Here is an 18,458-nt window from a genome sequence, read left to right as displayed (position 1 = left end):
ACAAATTTGGCTCTCTTTGTAGGTCCCAATCTACCTATGGCTACAGTTGACATAAAAAATCCAGAAATCACAACAAATAGGTTTTATGGTTCACAAGTCAACAACATCTCCCATACCAAAGAAAAGAAGAAAGGAAAAGCTAAAAAGAAAAGATTAACCAAGGCAGATATTGGAACACCGAGTAATTTCCAGTAAGGCTCTTTTTCTGTGCTATCTTCACTTAAAAAGTAACAAAGGCTGATCTTGCTGTATTGTCTAGGGTGGCCTTGAATTTACAGAGCAGTACCTGGGATTACAGGTGTGTACCACCACACCCAAGTTGATCTTCATTCTTTTATGTAATCTTTGCTGCTTTTGATTTTGGTTTGGGAGGTACTATGTAATAGTCGCTTTTCTGTTGCTGGGGTAGAATATTCCAATAAAAAGCAACTTTGAGGAAAGTTTATTTTGGTTTACTTTTCCAGAGGGGAGGTCAGCCATCCTGATGGAGAAGCTGACCAGCCGGAGTGTTGGACCAGCTGGGCATTTGGGATGCAGAGAGAGCAGGGCCAGGCTGTAAACCTCAGTCTGGTCACCAGTGGTAAACTCCTGTAGCAAGGCTCCACCTCATGAAGGGTCTGCAGCCTCTCATATGACAACATCAGCTCGGGACAAAGTGTTCAGATACATGAGCCTTTGGGGGACATTTAATATTCAAAATACAGCAGGAAGGATGTGTACATTTATCAGGTTTTTTAAATTTCTGTTGTACACAGAATGAACAAATTAGGAAAAAGTGAATAGGCTCTCTGAAGGATCAGGCTTTCAGAAAAAATACCCACATCGTCTGATTTTAATAATTAGATATATCTCAGTAGTGTTTATATTACTTGTTTCTTGAAACACTATGGATTTTCTGTGTTGCCCAAGCTGGCCTAGAATTCCAAGTGTCCAGGCATGTGTGTACTACCAAGCCAGGCTTGTGTCATGAATCTGGCAGTTTACTTTTCAACTCATCTGAAAAGAAAGATTAGATGTCATTTTTTTTTAATTCAACTAGTTGTTGAACATAATGGTTTTTCACTTTGATGTATAAATAGAGAATGGAAGATGTCTGCAAGAAATGTATAGAAGCAAAAGAAACTGGGCTGTATATAACAGATTTCAAGTATTTAGGCACTGTATGCATTACTTTTCTAATTTTTCTGTCTTTCTATTAGGCACATTGGACATGTTGGATGGGATCCAAATACTGGTTTTGACGTGAGTATATTTTTAAGTTGTATTTCCTATCGCTCAGATACATGGGAATGCTATGGCTTATCCTTGGATTTTTATTTACAGTTTTAAAACCATTTTACAGCTTATAAACAGTTTTAAATTATATAACCATTTTAAACCTAGTATATAGTGCTGCTGAGGTTTGAATTCATAGTACTCTGTCACAGTTGCTAAGTCTCTTAAGACAAAATGTTTGTTTTCCTTAATTATGTGCTTTGAATGCAAAAAGAAAAAATAATTTAAGTAATAATTTCAGGAGAATATATATCATATTACTGGAAAAATAGTATAATTAAATTCTGAGTATCCCATTACAGAATTATCCTCTTTGTTTCTAAACTGATTATTCTTTGAGGCATTATCATTACTCATTTGATTAGCACTGATAGCACAAGGAGGTTCTTGCCCTCAAATTTTCAAACTTTTTGTGTAATTCAGGATTAAAGCTAAATCTTAGGACAAGTTGGAATAGATGAACACAAGGTCTAGTCTTGAGTAGGTTAATAAAAATAGGAATAGGATGCCCTCTCTGAAGGCATAGAAGACATGAGATAAAGTAGAAAAAATCTCTTGTTTGTATCTCTTAATAAAAATATTTAGTGTTAGCATTTAAATTACATAACCATTCTAAAAGTCTGTGACTCTAACTTCAGAAGGACATAAGTAAATTTTAAGTTTTGCCTTTGGAACAGAATTGCCTACTTAGAAGTTGTCCTATCTTTTGTAGCTAAATAATTTGGATCCAGAATTGAAGAATCTTTTTGATATGTGTGGGATCTCTGAGGCCCAGCTTAAAGACAGAGAAACATCAAAAGTTATTTATGACTTTATTGAGAAAACAGGAGGTGTAGAAGCTGTTAAAAATGAACTCCGAAGGCAAGGTAACTTTTAGTCTATTTTGGCACTTGGCTATTTTTTTCTTTTGAATTTTCTAAGATTAGCTTTGTGGTGGACAACTATGCACTCCTCCTTGAACAGAATGTTTAAATTTATGGATGGCAAATTTGACCCATTGTCACTACATCTTATGTTATTTTGGTATTAACAAAAGCCTTGAGTAAGGTGTGATAGGTTGGCCTGTAATCCTAGCACTCGGGAGGCAGAGCCAGCAGATTGCTGTGAGTAGTCTCCATGGAGTTCAAGGATACATAGCTAACTACATAGTGAGGCCCTCTTTAAAACAAAGAGATGAGGGGCTGGAGAGGTGGCTCAGTACCGCCTGCTCCTCCAGAGGTCCTGAGTTCAGTTCCCAGCAACCACACGGTGGCTCACAACAACCATCTATACTGAATCTGACGCCCTCTTCTGACATGCAGGCACATACGCAGAAAGAGTGCTCACATATAAAATGAATAAATAAATAAAATGTTAAGAAACAGGCAAAAACTTAACATTATTATTGGTATAAAAGGCACCATATAATCTGTAATAAAAACGTTTCCAGAATATAAATAAAATTATGTAAAATCTTTCATTTTTGAAATAAAAATTCTTTTTGCTAGAGTGTAATACTTTCTCTTGGCAACCTTGATGTGGGTAGTTTATAGAGCTTTGTGATTTGGTTGCTTCCCAACACTTAGGACAGTCGGGGGCAAAGCGGATTGGTAACCTTGGCAGTCACAGTCAGCACTTTGCACTGTCTGCATTTGGAACCCAGTTTCCCTACTCTGCTCACACTAGTGTAGCTGAAGTAAAGCTCCAGTTCAAGGCTTGAATCTATCATTTGAAAACAGGTATTTAGCTTACTCTTGTCTGCTTTTAACTGCTGACTCTCACTTGATCTTTGATTGAAAATGTTCATAGTAAAGTCTCAGAGTCTAAGGTGGAAGCAAACAGGTCATAATGCTGCTGTCTACACAGCTAGCTCAATAGAAACTAGCATGGCGCTAATTTATCTTACTAGCAGACAAATTATACTTGAAATAGTGTAGATTTTAAAACATAGTGCTACAGTGTCATTTTACAAGCTGGACAATGTTTACTGCTATGTCCAGGTACAGGAAGGTCTTGAGGATGTCTCTGCCTTGCCACTGGTGCTCCGGGCTGTTCAGCTCTGTTAGTAAGTGTGCAAGTTGTTTTTTGTGCCTAAAGAAAAGTGGATCATACTAATGGAACTTTTTTTTTTAACTTTGCTATAGCTATCTTAAAGACAGTTGGGCAAGGCGTTTCCTCAAATTGAGTTACCCTAAAAACAAAGTCACAGACTTTGAAAGTTGGCACCAAATGTCAAGATTTAAAAAAATAATATTTCAAGAACGAAACCTTTTCAGTGTGGAACCTATTATATATCAAAAGATGGTTTTATATAAGATTTTTTTTAATATTAATCACAGGTTATTTACTTTGTATCCCAGCTGTAGCCCCCTCCCTCATTTCCTCACAGTCCCACCCTCCCTCTCTCATCTCCTCCCTGCCCCTTTCCAAGTCCACTTCAGGGAGATCCTCCTCCCCTTCCTTCTGACCCTAGCTTATTAGATATCTTCAGGACTGGCTGCAATGTCCTCCTCTGTGGCCTAGCAAGGCTGCTTCTCCCTTGGGGAGGGGCGAGGTAAAGAAGATGTTTTTTAAAAAGAAGATTTTGTTTGTAATTATGGGTTTGTTTATGGGGATTGAATATTATGTGCTTCTCTTTGGGGGTCGGTTATGCCTGGTGCAGTGCTTGCAGAAGCCAGAAGAGGACATTGGATCCCTGAGAACCAGTCCATCATGGGTTAGGAGCTAAGCAGGGCTCCTCGGAGAGCAGTTAATGCTCTTAGCAGTGAGCCATCTCTCCAGCCCAGATATATATATATATTTTTTTTTAATTAAGAGCAAAAAGATAAATTAACGTCTTGTTTTTTTCTAATTGACATTTTTTTCTAGAGAGAACACATGTAAGTTAACAGAGAAGTTAATGAAATTTGTCTTAGACTGCTTGAATTAAATCTTAAGTCATTTATTTTATAAAATCATGGGATCAGATTTATAAAGGCAAATGTGTGGTTTCCATCATATCTCTGTAGCTTGTAGGTTAACCTGTAACAATCTGTTCTTCAGGTCCACCACAGTGGAGCGGTATGTATGTAGAACAGCATTTGAACCAGTGCTCTGAATTTTGCATGATTTGCTGTGTTGATTTTAGAGTAGCTAGACTTCTTACGTCCAGCCTTCAACAACTAATGTTTTGACCAAAAAGATTTTTGTTTGTTTGTTGGGTGTTGGTTTTGTTTTGTTTTGTTTTTGTTTTTTTGAGACAGGGTTTCTCTGTGTAGTCTTGGCTGTCCTGGAACTTGCTCTGTAGACCAGGCTGGCCAAACTCATAAAGATCTGCCTGCCTCTCTCTCAGGAGTGCTGGGATTAAAGACATGCACCACCACCACCTGGCCTGGAATAATAATTGTCAAATGTGTCAGCCTTTTTCTGTGCATTATCACAAGGATTTTTTCCCTCCTGTGAGATTCCACGTTCTTGTCGATTAATCAAGGGTATTTATATATGTATTGTATATTGGATCTGTATTGAAAGTATCTATTTTTGTAACATTCATGTTTTCCTCTTCCTTACTTTAAAAAAAATTGAAAAATAACAATTGCCATTTCCTTGTGGTGTTTGTGGTGACTCTTAAAGTTTCTCACACTGTTGCCTAGCATCTTGGTCCAACTGTCCTAGCAGTGTGACAACTGTCTTTACTCTTCTCTGCTAATTCTTTCACCTCTGTCCCTGTGGTGTGGTGTGTTTCTGTGTTCAATAGAATAAAGACAGTACAAAGTAAGGATTGGAAATACATTATTAAAAAAAAAAGCAGTGAAGTTTGCTGTCAGACCTCGCAGGCAAGAACACTCGCAGGCAGGAACACAGAGGATGCGGGTTTGATTCCCAGCACCCTCATGGCACCTTACAGCTGTAACTCTAGTTCTGGCTTCCATGGGCGCTCATGGTGTACAACATACACGCAGGCGGAACGCTTAATGTAGATGAAACAAAATAAATACATATTTAAAAATAATAGAGGTGTCAGTAGTGTGAGAGCTCCTTTCCTCTTGTACCAGGCAGATGCTCGTAACAGTGGCTTGAATAGTGTTACTCAGTTCTCTGTATACTTCACATAGCTAAGTATCTAGGTATGGTTCTGCAGTCCCTAAAAGTCAGCTTTTTTCTGATCAGTCTTTAAACAAATGGAGAAATGATGTAGGACTTAATGTTACATGGATTTGCTTATGTCTTTGGTAAAAATCAGTCTCCAGAAATACAAGATTTACTCCTTAAAGAATTTGCTATTTCCCAGTATATTCTGATATCAGTGTACTTTTGAATATTTTTCTTAATATGTCTTACATCTTCACTTAATGAGACTTAGAGTAGAAGTGTGACTACTGCGGTAGTGCTAAGTTTGTATTAATAACTTCAGTGTGATTTTGTAGTTCATAAAAAAATCTTATTAATAATCAGTTCAGTTCTAAATAAGTAATTGAACATTTAACCAAACAACCATCCTCTCTTGATACCATGTCTAGAACTGCTAAGCAGTTTTTGGTGATGTAAAACACTGTATTACAAAGTAGAAGGACATGTAAAGTAGATAATGAAACTTTACATTTGAAAGAGAAAGTTTTATGTTTAGGTTTAACTCTAATTAATGTTAATTTTAATAAATCTTGCCACACTATAAAATTTGTATCTAAGTTTATTTTATACAAAATCTAGATGTATTTAATTATAAAGGGAAGTCACTCAGATACTATCAAAATGTAATTACAGTCAAAATATAAGATAATGCTTACAGGCAGTGTTTAATTACATTGTTACATAAAGTGAAAAAGTGTATTTTTCTAAATATTTTGGGTGCTGGTAATCAACCCCAGGGCATGTTAGGCAGAGTTTTGCCAGCGAGCTCTGATTCTGCTTTTATCCTTTGTGTAATTGCATATCATGTGCAGGCCATGCACAACTGTGTGTGTGTGCGCATACCGACAGAGCCCAGAGGAAGATCAGAACCTCTGGAATTCCAGGCAGTGCGAGCTGCCCAATGTGGGTGCTGGGGACTCAGCTGGGATCCTCTGCAAGAGCAAGCACAGAGCTTATTTATTCCTCCTGAGCTGTCTGTCCAGCCATGTTTTTCTTATCCTCATAACTAGATGGTATTGTTTATTGACAGCAGGAAGGTGATTTTTTTATATATTTTTATTTATTTTATTTTTTTTAGACAGGGTTTCTCTGTGTAGCCCTGCATCTCCTGGAATCGCTTTGTAAACTCAGATCCACCTGCCTTTGCCTCCCCAAGTGCTGGAATTACAGGCATGCACCATGGTGCCAGGCTTCAGAAAGGTGATTTTTAAGCTCAATATTTGTTTCCAAATAAAATTGGAAGATAGCACCTGTGCTCAGCTATTTGTAAAATAGATTGCAGAGCTTTGCTCTTTGTTTTGTACTGAGTTTGTATGTGTTAAAGTAAATTGCTTTATTAATGTGTTTATGCTTTTATTTTTTTCTCTGCTCTTGTTTCAGCACCACCACCTCCTCCACCCTCAAGGGGAGGACCTCCCCCTCCTCCTCCCCCTCCTCATAGCTCAGGCCCTCCTCCCCCACCTGCCCGTGGAAGAGGGGCTCCTCCCCCACCACCTTCAAGAGCTCCCACTGCTGCACCTCCACCGCCACCTCCTTCCAGGCCTGGTGTTGTTGTTCCTCCACCCCCTCCAAACAGGATGTACCCTCCCCCACCGCCAGCGCTGCCCTCTTCAGCACCTTCAGGCCCACCACCACCTCCACCTCTGGCTGTGGCAGGGTCCACAGCGCCGCCGCCTCCTCCTCCACCTCCGCCTCCACCAGGCCCTCCACCTCCCCCTGGCCTCCCTTCTGATAGTGACCATCAAGTTCCAGCTCCTTCAGGCAACAAAGCAGCTCTTTTGGATCAAATTAGAGAGGGTGCTCAGCTAAAAAAAGTGGAGCAGAATAGTCGGCCGGTGTCCTGCTCCGGAAGGGATGCGCTCTTAGACCAGATACGACAGGGCATTCAGCTGAAATCTGTAAGTAAAGCGTCCTTTTAATTTTGAACGTTTTCAGTATTGTGGGCTTCTACCATAACTCATTATAAGGTGTCTACCTTAGAAGCTTATTCTTTAACTTTTTATAAGTTTGTAAATGGCTTTGTACAATGAAATATACACATTTTGGGTGAATATCTGTAGGTGTGTAATCCATACTTAACATCAAAATATAAAATATCTGTCACCATAGAAAGTTATCTTACACTTCCTCTCAGCAGTCACTGATCTGCTTGCAACATGGTATTTCTGTCTATTCTAAATTTCACATGGGTGGATTCTTACAGTATGTTTGCAGTTAATTGTTGCATACTTTAAATAAAAGATACTTTAAAGAACCTACTAAAACTAAGGGGAATTTAAAGTAGCCCTGCTTAGAAGCAGTTGCAGTAATCATGGTAAGTCCAAGCAAGTAACTCTGAAAATGAAAGCATACTCTTAAACACTAAAGTTTTATATTTTGAAATTAAAAATAATAAAAAGAGTGCTCAGACAATTGAAAGAAATTCCAACTCTTAGAATTTACAGCAGTGATGGTGTGTAAGTTTGGATTCTCTGACTTAGAGAAAATAAGATCATTTTATCATCTTCTAAAGGTTAAAAACACTCCACCTTGCTCTTCAGTTACAGATAGGCTATCTCACCTTGCAGTATGTGGGCTCAGAGCTCAGGTCCTAATGCTTACATGGCAAGTACTCTGCCCTCTGAGCCATCTCCACAGCCACAGAGATTCTCTGCCAAGGATTTGTAATTGAACTTGATAATTTTCTCCTCCGAGGTGTCTGATGGCCAAGAGTCCACACCACCAACACCCGCACCCACATCAGGAATTGTGGGTGCACTCATGGAAGTGATGCAGAAAAGGAGCAAAGCCATTCATTCCTCAGGTATTTTCGAATGATCTAAATAACAGTGGGAATGCTTTTATATGATAGCTGAAGCTCTGCAGTTTCTGTTTATTTCTATAATTTTCTGTGTTACCATTTTGTCTGCTAATTGAGCAGCTCACTGTTAATGAGCTTTACAGCATATTTAATCATATTGTTTACTCAGTGGCTGATCTGACTAAAATTTTATAGGAATCAGGACACCATAGCCAAACATGTAGAAGAAAAACTGGATAAAAAACAATGAATTTCCCATATTGGGAAATGCTAATGGAATCAGCTGGACATGGTAGCACATGCCTTTAGTCCCAGAGCCTGTGGAGGCAGATAGATCTCTGCGTTTGAGGCCAGCATGATCTACAAAGCTAGTTCAGGCTAACCAAGACTACACAGGGAAACCCTGTTTTCGAAAAGAGGGAAGGGAAGGGAAGGGAAGGGAAGGGAAGGGAAGGGAAGGGAAGGGAAGGGAAGGGAAGGGAAGGGAAGGAAGGCTAATAGAATCTTTGACAAGTGGACTCTAAACAAAGCATGATGAGATTGCTTATTCTGTTAATGAGAGCTGTAGTAGCAAAGATAGTGTGCACTGGTACAAAAATAGACACCCAGACCAATAGGAAAAATAGAGGAATTCAGAGATAAACACAGTGATGGACAGAAAGTACACACTTGAAAAAGGACAGCCTGTTGCGGAAAGGCGCTGGCAAAACTGAATATCCGCTTGCGCAAGAGTGCATTCATCCTGCACAAAAATCAGTTAATACTAGATCAAAAGACCTTAATTTAAAACTTGGAATGCTGAGTGGTATGCTGGTGTTAATCCTAACACTGGGGAGGCAGAAGTCGGCAGATCTCTGAGTTCAAGGACAGCCGGTGCTACCCAGAAAAACCTTGTTTTACAAACAAAAAATTGGAATATTAAAGAGAGGGGATTAGATTTCTTTTGCTTTTCTCTCCCTTCTGTTACTTTTCAGATTCTGATACTAATAACGAAATAGTTCCTTATAGGATCGCTGTCATACAGAGGAAGAGAAGATACTCTGTGCGTTTATCTGGTCTATATATTTAGTGTAATATGCTGGGTACTTTCTGGTTCTTTGTTGTTTTAAATATAAGTATTCACTAATGTCACTTATAAACTTAGCCTTCTTAGATTTTGTGAGGTATAGGTATGGAGAAACTGATAGAATGTGGACCTGAGCTTGTAGAATTGGATGACATCAAATCCTGAATTCATTCAGAGAGTAATGACTGACCACCGCTAAACAGAACTTCTGTGCTGTTCAGGATCCTCTGATACATAACAAACTAATTTTTAGCCTTTGTGGAGCTTGTATTCTAGTATGAAGATATAAATTCCTACTAAATTCAGTCTAAGAAATTGAGGTAGTAGAATTATGAGGAAAGGGAAATGGAATAGACAGTTACTGATTCAGGAGTAGGGTTACACAGAATGGTCAGGAAAAGCGTCTTTCATGAGGTGCTTTCTGGTTGGGTGATGGGACAGCCAGAAAGAGGAAAGAGCTACTTCAGATGCTAGAATGTGTAGGAAAAGTTTAGAGAGAGAGAGGGACGGAACTGCAAATGATTGTGCTAGAGATGGTGAGTGGAAACACAGAGAATAGGAAGACTTAGGAGAGCAGAAGGGCTGAGCAAGTCATGTGGTGGTTCCGAGGGAGCACAGAGTGCTCCTGGGCAGCAGTAGGCAGCTTCGGAGACCTTTAAGAGGAAGGTGACATTTCAAATGTAGAGTTTGAGTATCCGTCCTTCTGCCTAAGGTGACTCTACTGGAGAACAGCATTGAGGCAAAACCTGACAGTAGGTGTGCACTGTAGTCGAAAGGCGGAGACTTGATGGAGGAAGAGGAAACATAAATCATAAATGACTCATGCCTGCTCACCTGAAAGAATGATGATGTCATTAAGACAGGGCAGCTAGAGTCAAGGGAGAAAAGCAAATTGTGAGAAGAGAAAAAACTTAAGTTCTGCTTTGCAAATTTGTGTAAACAATATGAAAGTGGTTGTGCTTAGCATGTGAACCCTAAGTTCAGAAACCCCAGTTTCAGACTGACCGAGATCTTTTTCACGTAGGTACTGAGGGGCTAAAATCTAAATCTTGGATCTCCTGGTCTCATCTTTTTCACCATTCATAGACTGTAGAATGATTTTATTGGATTAATTTTAAACTATCGTAGTAAGTAAATTTTAGAATTAAATGTATCGTTCAGGAGTTAGCTAGCTGGAGAAGTGACTCGAAAATTAGGCCATTTTATTCATGTGTGCTTAACTCTTGGTTTTGGGTTAATTTTCAGATGAAGATGAAGATGATGATGAAGAAGAAGATTTTGAGGATGATGATGAGTGGGAAGACTGATCTATATATTATATATATTTTTAAGGTGAAATACTAAACACTACTTTCTGTCTATTGATCTGTAAAATTATCATGTAAATGTTCTACCAATTTGCTGTATATTTTTGTTGCCTTTTTTTTGCTTTTTTTTTTAAATTAATCTGTGCAATACCTCATTTAATCTGTAAAGGTTTGTTATGATCTTATAAAAAGCTACTCCCTGTTACTGTGTGCAAGTTTACAGCAGGACGCTCACGTGATTTGTGAATATTTTCATTCCATCAGCAAGGGAGTTTAACTATGTGTGAGACTGACACAAACCTTAATGTAATTTAGTTAGAATGCCAGAAGGAGAACACTATTTTCATACCCTACTTTTTCTGTACCTAAATTTTCTTAATAAAATTTAGTATAGCACTACATTCTTTTTCAAGTGATGTAAACTTTAGTTTCTTTAGCCCCTTCCTTTTGAATATGATGCCACACATGAATGTTGAAGCGGATACATTGCACAATTCTCTAGACACCACTACACTAATGCAGGTTTTCAATAGTAGTAATATGTTTTGCTTAACATCACTACAGACATACTAATGCAAAGAACAGCAGCAGTGTTACCTGCTGTAGGTAAGCAGAGGCCTCTGCAGGCAGGAACCCTGATGAACCCTCACATACCTGTACATGACCAAGGTTACCTTAATGCTGTGACAAATGTGACAGGCTCTTTTTAGCAAGGAATTCAACACTTGGAATCAGTCCTCAAAATAGTTTAACATTTTTGGATGTAGTTCCATACATCCTAAACGATTGTTGTCCTGCCCGTATTTGGCTCAGAGTGATATCAGAACAAGGATAAAATGGAATGCAGTTACCTTTGTATTTTGCAGTTATTGTATTCACAAATACCAATTGTAAAAGTCAGATTTTTTTTTTTGGCAAAAGTATACACGAATGCTAAATCTTGCATATACTGTATGTTTTTACTTTGATGGTTTCTCAAGGTTTTTGTCAAATTTCAGGTGTAGAGTTATATTTTTCTCAAGATGGTCCCAATTGCATATTTCTTAAAATACATAATTGATATGATAGACTTTTTTTTAAATAAGCCTTTACAGCCTGAACAGTTGTTACACGTGGTATGTTAAAATTAGGGTTTCCTTGCCTCTTTACAATTCACTAATCTGCCTAAAGGTGACCAGTTCACATTTACAGTGATAATTATCTTACCTACCTACTTTAAATAAATTTTAGGTAGACGATTCTCTGATCTAAATACAGACATATTTTTCTCACATTGAGTTGTATGCAGAATGTAGCTTCAAGTATATTCATTATAGTCACAGTATCCAACTAAAAATTATGCTATCTAGAAGTATACCGACCAAATCTAGTATTGATGTGATCTTGACAGGCTGGACCTGCAAGACATGGTTTGAATTTTAACCAGTTTATCACATAAACTCTAATGACCATGCATCTAGTTATTGTCAGGAATAATTTAAAAGGGTTAGTCGCTGAAAGCAGTTAAATGGTCTAGTAAGATAGTTAAGTTATTCAAAGAATGTTGCCCTCCTTGCAAGAGTAATTAAAGCACATTGGAAAGATTCTCAATTTTGTGTTTCCTATAAAAAGTTCGCTCTGCTGCTAGGAACCTTTCTCTGCTTTACTGTCATTTTCATGTGGCTCGAGCTCCGGTGAGACTGGTGTGGATGAGGCTGAACAACTACCCATAAAATTAGGAGTTTGTGTAAATAGTAATTATTTTAAATAAATAACATTGGGCTTTTGTATTTTTCTTTTTCACATTACAAAAATATTTTTAATTCCTAAAAATGTTTTTGAGATAATGCCAATTCTGATGTCCCTTACCTTTTGGCCATTTGATGTTTGACTGGGAGCTTATCTAGGAAGATTCTCAGTTGAGTTGGATGTACACGGGGGCTGTATTATTTGCCAAAGGTAATTGAGTTTATTCTTTTTCATACAGAAAAGGGTTCTTTTTGTTGTTTTGCTTTTTATTTTTGTGTGAAGTCTAAATTACAGGAGCTGCGGGATTCAGTCCAGGCATGAAGACTAAATCCATTCTACTGAGTAAGAGTAAGGTATCAGTCGTATGTCTCAGCCCTCCACCATCTTGCACTGTGGGTGGCGCTCTTCCTGTGCAGCATCTGGAAGCCTCGTGGGTATATCCAGCTACGCGCTTGTCTGGTAGCCTTTGCGTTTAACAAACTAGCATGAGGCCTTTTATATCTAAATGCTATGTGATAGACAATTTCAGCTAGCCACATATTGTATTATGAAATTCATAAAGATTTTCAATCATTCAGTTCCATTTATCAACTGAAATTCTGCTTAGTATGTGAATTTTTTTGAAATGTGTAGTAAATAAGATGTTGCACTGGTGGCAATTCATCAAGGAGCATAATAAAATTAATTTGACCCAAAGAGTGTAAAACTGTGTGTCTTATTTGTTTATTAAGACATTAAAACAAGTTTAAAATTTTAACTGTTGAGTCTAAGCCAAGCGTGCACAACAGTGCTGGGTAATGGTTGAGGTATCCCTGCGTGCCCTGAGAGGCAGCGTATGCCATGAAGTAAACAGGGTGAGTAAAAGAATTCTGTAGTGTTTCCTGTCGGCTGCTCAGTGCCTACTGTGAAGCCTGTGTGGTGCAGAGCTTCTGTGTGGAACATTAACAGTGCAGGCTCAGATTGCTGGGACTTTCAAACCAGAAACATTGAAGTCTTCCAGACTGGAGTGATGCTAGAGTCAGTAGGAGTTTTAATAAGTACCGAACATGGTTCGTGTGGGACATTAAATAGACAGTAGTAGGTAGAGGTGATGCCCGTTTAAACCGGAAGCTAGTTGTTGATAGTAACGGTGCTCTGTTCCACTGACACTGGCCCAACTGGGAGTCTTAAGTTGAAGCTGGGTCTGGAATCCAGAGTGCAGGATGCGGCAGAACGCTTTTCAAGAGCTTTGTTCTGTGAACATTTTTTGTTACACAAATGTGAACACTTAATGTATTAAACTGTTTATTTAAAAAAGTCACAGGAGCATCATGCCTTAGAATTACCCTGTTCTGTTTTGCTTATCTAGATGAAGATTGAACTCCTGAAGGACAAGTATACACATCTTGAACAGTCCAACTGGAAATCCTTTACAGAAAAGTTGAAACATCTTACATTGCTTGGCACGCATCTCCACTCTATACCATCTTTCTCCCATTTTCTCTTGTCTTTTAACTCAGACTCATAAAAAAAGAAATTGCTCAGAGCTGGAGAGGTGGCAGAGATTTAGAGCACTGGCTCTGACAGGCCCCAGGGTTCAGTTCCCAGCACCCACATGAAGGCTTGCTGCCGTCCGTAACTTCAGCTCTAGAGGATCCAACAAACCCCTGGCCGCCTCGGGCACCTGCCTCCTGTGTGGTGCACAAACACACATAGCAAAGTAGACACATAAAACTTAAAAAATTTGAGAAGTCAGAGAAAGGTACGGTCGCAGCTCATTACAGAAAAGATGGTATGAATGCTCTGGATTTGTAGAGGTTTGTGGCTACAAATTTCACCTTATCTGCTGAGTGTTGATAGAAGCCACCAGCACCTGTGCCCGTCTCTGCCCGGAAAAGCTGAAGGAGTCAGCCTTTGCCTGGAACACATGGTAGTCTCTGGCCCAGTGACGACACTCAGCATGCCTTGCCCAGACAGTCATTGCAAGAGACTTAGGGGTTGAAATGAAGTTGAGCTTTTGATTGTACATCTAAATTATTTCATTAGTTTCTTTGTAGTCATTAATAGACAGTGTTTTTACTTAGACGTAAGTATTCTATAAACTCTTACACAACTTACCTGCAAGAAAAATAGTTTGCAAAGTGAGTACCTGAATAATTTTTAATCAGCAGAGGTACTGTCAAAGACTGGGAGTTCTTCCAAGGAGCCCAGGAACAACGTGGACATTTAAACCCAATGTCCTAGTTTTACTGAGAAAGGGGACGGTCTGCTTTGACTGCATGCACTTCAGGTTTATCGGAGAAAAAACGGAGAAGTAAAACAGCTTGTATTTGTCAGGCTGAAAGAAACAGGTGGCGTGAAAGGGATTATTATGCAAAGTGTCTGCTGGGAAACAAAGCTGATAGTGTTTGGAGGTCTGTGGAACCCATTAGCCAGCAACTCAAAAAGAGGTAACCCATTGGTATAGTAGGCTTTTGGTTTGGGGCAGCGAATGGTGTCGATTTAGGGTACTGTCCCCCCGCCCCCCCCCTTTATAGCCTCCATTTAAGTTACGTACGTGTGTATGTGTTAGGAAGCATCTCTAGCAGTAGGTTTCCATATGGCTTTCTCAAAAGGCCATTAGTGTTATCCCTCCCCATTCTTCCTCCCTCTACACTACCCTCCCATCTGTCCTTCCTATTCCATTTCTCCCTTTCCTCCTTTTATAACATGCTGAACTAGTCAATTTAGTGGAAAGAAATAGACATGAGAAATCATTTTCTACCGTATCTGTGTGTCTTCATAAGTTTCCAGGGGTCTGAAATACCTTTTAAACCAAAGACAAATGCACTTGAGTACATGTGTTAGTATCCCAGTGCCCTACAGTAAAACAAGCCATTAAAAATAATTACTGTTACTATATCCTGAAAATAAACACTAGAATGAAATCTCTCCATGAACTAACCTTTATAATAGCGGTTCTTAACCTTCCTGATGCTGTGACCCTTTATTATAGTTCCTCATGTTGTGGTAAGCCCAACCATAAAATTTTGTTGCTACTTCGTAACTATAATTTTGCTACTGTCACAAATCGTAATTATTTGATGTGCAGCCCCTGTGAAAGGGTCATTTGACCCTCCTCCAAAGGGGTCATGACAACTTGAGAACCACTACTCTGTAAGATTATGGTAGTAGAAAAAATTCCTATGGCCATATATAGTACTAATCCATCTGAGGACCTTCTCTCTGTGTTTTTGGGAGAGGGGGAAGCTCTGTTGAGACTAGGTCCCTTTGTAACTGCCCTGCAACTCCTATGTACTCAAAGAGGTCCTCCTGCCTCTCCCAAAAACTGGGATTAAAGGCCTGTACCACTACACCCAGCCTACTGAGGAACCTTTTTCAAATTGCTTCTGATTCTTAACAGGTTTTAGTGATTTCGTGAATTAACTTGACCCAGCATTGGAGGTGTGCTCATAATCAAGAAAGAACAGAAAGACATTAATTGGTGAAGTCAGAACAGCTGACTGACACTAAATATTAGATGTACAAAGATAACCTTTGTTCTCTTAACATCCTTGAGGTGGCAAATGCTGGTTTTAGCTTTAATAAATGAAATTTTCAGAAGTTAAATAGTAATGCAAAGGCAGGTCTTGACCGCCTTATGACCTTGGCACAGGTGACATTAGCTATCAGTAATGATCTGGGTAAGAAATTAAAATGTTACTTCAGTACCTTTAGATGTATAAGCTTTGCTTTTTTTCATGCTTTATAAATAGAAAGATCTGAGGGGAATGCCGTGTTCTGTTTTCAGAACAAAACAAAATGCAATAGAAAGGAAAATATGTTATAACTATGCAGCTAAGCCAAAGCCTCATACGCAAACCCGAGGTCAGAATGGCCCAGAAGATATGACTGAATGTAATGTTTACGTTTTAATTACTACTTTTAAATACTCTTTCTTGATTTGGCTATCTCTAGCACACATTCTCTCCTCTATCACAGTTAAAACATTTTTCCATTTGAAATATCAGATTAGGTAACTGTCATGTTTGAGTAATCCCAAATGCCTAACAAGTGGTTGTGTAAGAATTACTTAAGAATTTATTTGGAATTACCTCAAGGTCCTTCTTGTGAATTTAAAGTAAACCTTGACAGTATATCTTAAAATTTTCTTACTCATTTCATATTTCTTCAGCAACTAAGTGTCAATTTTTACAAAGAGGTTTGGTTTCATCTGTTTTAACCAGCAATTATGTAATTTTACTTTAGTTTGTTATATTTCTTTTGGGGGTTGTAGGGGTTTGTTTGTTTTTTGGGGTTTTGTTTTTGTTGTTGTTTTGTTTTTGCAGTTTTCTTTAGGGCCATTCTCTATAGGAAGGTGACTAATCCATCCTGGGTTTTGAGAGCTTGAAATTGCAGTCAGGTGTTCTGAGTGAGGAGTTGCCAGGCTTCTTGGCAGCATGTAGAAAAGAAATGTTGATACCGTCTTGATTCTGTCCGCCATCGCCTGCAGGCTAAGCACCCCTCAACAGGGGCTGTGTCAGAAAAGCAGAAGCTGTATAAGGCTAAAGTAACTTACAAGAAGACAGTCACAAACAGGCATAAACAAAGTGGTTTTCCTCTGACTTTTCTCTTTTTAGTGTAATTTATTTTCCAACTCTTTATCTAGGTCAAGGACAGGTTTGGGCTTCTAGTTGAATCTTCTGGTTTCGAATGAGGATTCTTCTGTGATAAATTTACAAAGGACAACTTGCAAAATTGTAACCTAAAGTGACTCTAGACTCTAGACCATTTGTTGCTGTTTATATAACAGTGAGTAATGGGTCATCAGATTTCATTCAGGAAGAGAAATGTAGTACTCATGCCAATGATGGCTTACGCTTACGCTGAGGAAAGTGGATTGGAATGCTTCTCAATTGGGAGCCTAATTTTTAAAAATTTAAATATATGACTCGATAATTTTTATGTTGCCAAATGTTTACGGGGGGTAATTACTCTACAGCTAATTGCACTGTTTCGGTTGGGAAAGAACTTATTGTCCAAAAAGCAGTGCACAGAAGCCTCAGCCTTAGGTGCAAATTTGTTTAATGATCTCAAAACATAAGGCTCTAGAGGTTACAGTAGCTTACCTCAGGGACAAGATTTTCACTTTATGGTTGTAAATACTTGCCTTTCTCTACTAGTGGAGCCTGCACAGCTTCCCAGCAGTATCCCCACCACTGCCCACCATCACACATGGGAACACTGGGGTTGGTGAGAAGGGGCCACCTGGCTGCTCCCCAATGGTACTTTCTTGAGAGAGAACTTAATGGCTGTCCATAGGCAGCCTGAGTTGGACTGAGACCAATTCTGTATGCTCATATTTCAACCATTATCTCTTTGAACCAGCATAACAGCTTTGAATTTGGGAGCTGAACACAACTAGCTTGCTTTCCGCTGGTACACAGTGTGCCGAGACTTGGCTGGCTGCTTTCCTTTTCATAGCATTCTCTAACGCTAACCTCCACTGTGAGGAACCAAGATGCTACAGGGAGCTCAAAGCCGTTTGCTCTTGAACCCAAACAGCGACAGACCGGTTTTGCTCTGGCCTTCATCTGCATCCCCGTGCCTGTTGTGGATGTCTTCCTAGAAGCAGACTGGGACATGGGACTTGCTGTTCAACTGGTACGGCTGGCCAGCAAGGCTCAAGAGTCTTCCTGTTCCCCCTCTCAGTGCTGGGATGGCCACAGCAGGGGTTTTGTGCAGGCTCCTGAGTACCAAATCACATTCCCAACTGAACCATCCCCCAGCCCTGAAAAGTTTACTTAAACACTGACTTTTCATCAAATTGTCCTATTACACAATAAATAACATTAAATCTTGATATCTGACCATGTACTATACCACACTCTAACTGAAATGTTACCCCACATCATTGGACTTTTAGGTTGTGTCGTTTGTGTTTGTTTGTTTGTTTGTTTTAAGCCTGGTAACATCTTTATTAAAAAATTCAAATTGTCATCCTGTCTAAGAAGCTCTCCTTCATCCATGTCCGCTTTAGATAAAGGGTCTGTGGTAAAATATGACTCACCAACAAAAGCCACCCAATGCCTATTTTTGAACAACTTGTCAATTAAAGAGGGAGTTGACCCTCCTGAAAGAGTTGGTGTCCTTGGGATTCCCACAGCTTTGATGTACAGGGTGTTTCTGGCTCAGCGATACCCCTAGCATAAAGCAGAGTACCTCAGCTTACAAC

The 18,458-nt window shown here is 39.2% G+C and overlaps 1 protein-coding gene across 2 annotated transcripts in view; it reads left to right on the top strand.

The window, feature by feature from the left end:
- The window catches only part of Wasl (WASP like actin nucleation promoting factor), a 49,808-nt gene extending 36,837 nt beyond the window's left edge, over positions 1 to 12,971 (top strand). For both annotated transcript variants that reach the window (XM_021638770.2, XM_060373963.1), the window contains exons 6-11: positions 23 to 191; positions 1,200 to 1,242; positions 1,988 to 2,141; positions 6,745 to 7,262; positions 8,059 to 8,167; positions 10,476 to 12,971. In XM_021638770.2, the coding sequence (XP_021494445.1) occupies positions 23 to 191; positions 1,200 to 1,242; positions 1,988 to 2,141; positions 6,745 to 7,262; positions 8,059 to 8,167; positions 10,476 to 10,537 (1,055 nt within the window). In that variant the 3' untranslated portion in view covers positions 10,538 to 12,971. The remainder of the gene's footprint in view (positions 1 to 22; positions 192 to 1,199; positions 1,243 to 1,987; positions 2,142 to 6,744; positions 7,263 to 8,058; positions 8,168 to 10,475) is intronic.
- Positions 12,972 to 18,458: the final 5,487 nt, after the last annotated feature.

Source organism: Meriones unguiculatus, chromosome 21 (assembly GCF_030254825.1).
Source record: "Meriones unguiculatus strain TT.TT164.6M chromosome 21, Bangor_MerUng_6.1, whole genome shotgun sequence".
Classification (NCBI taxonomy): Eukaryota; Metazoa; Chordata; class Mammalia; order Rodentia; family Muridae; genus Meriones; species Meriones unguiculatus.
Note: the sequence above shows the minus strand (reverse complement) of the source record. Positions and strands in the feature narration are given on the sequence as shown.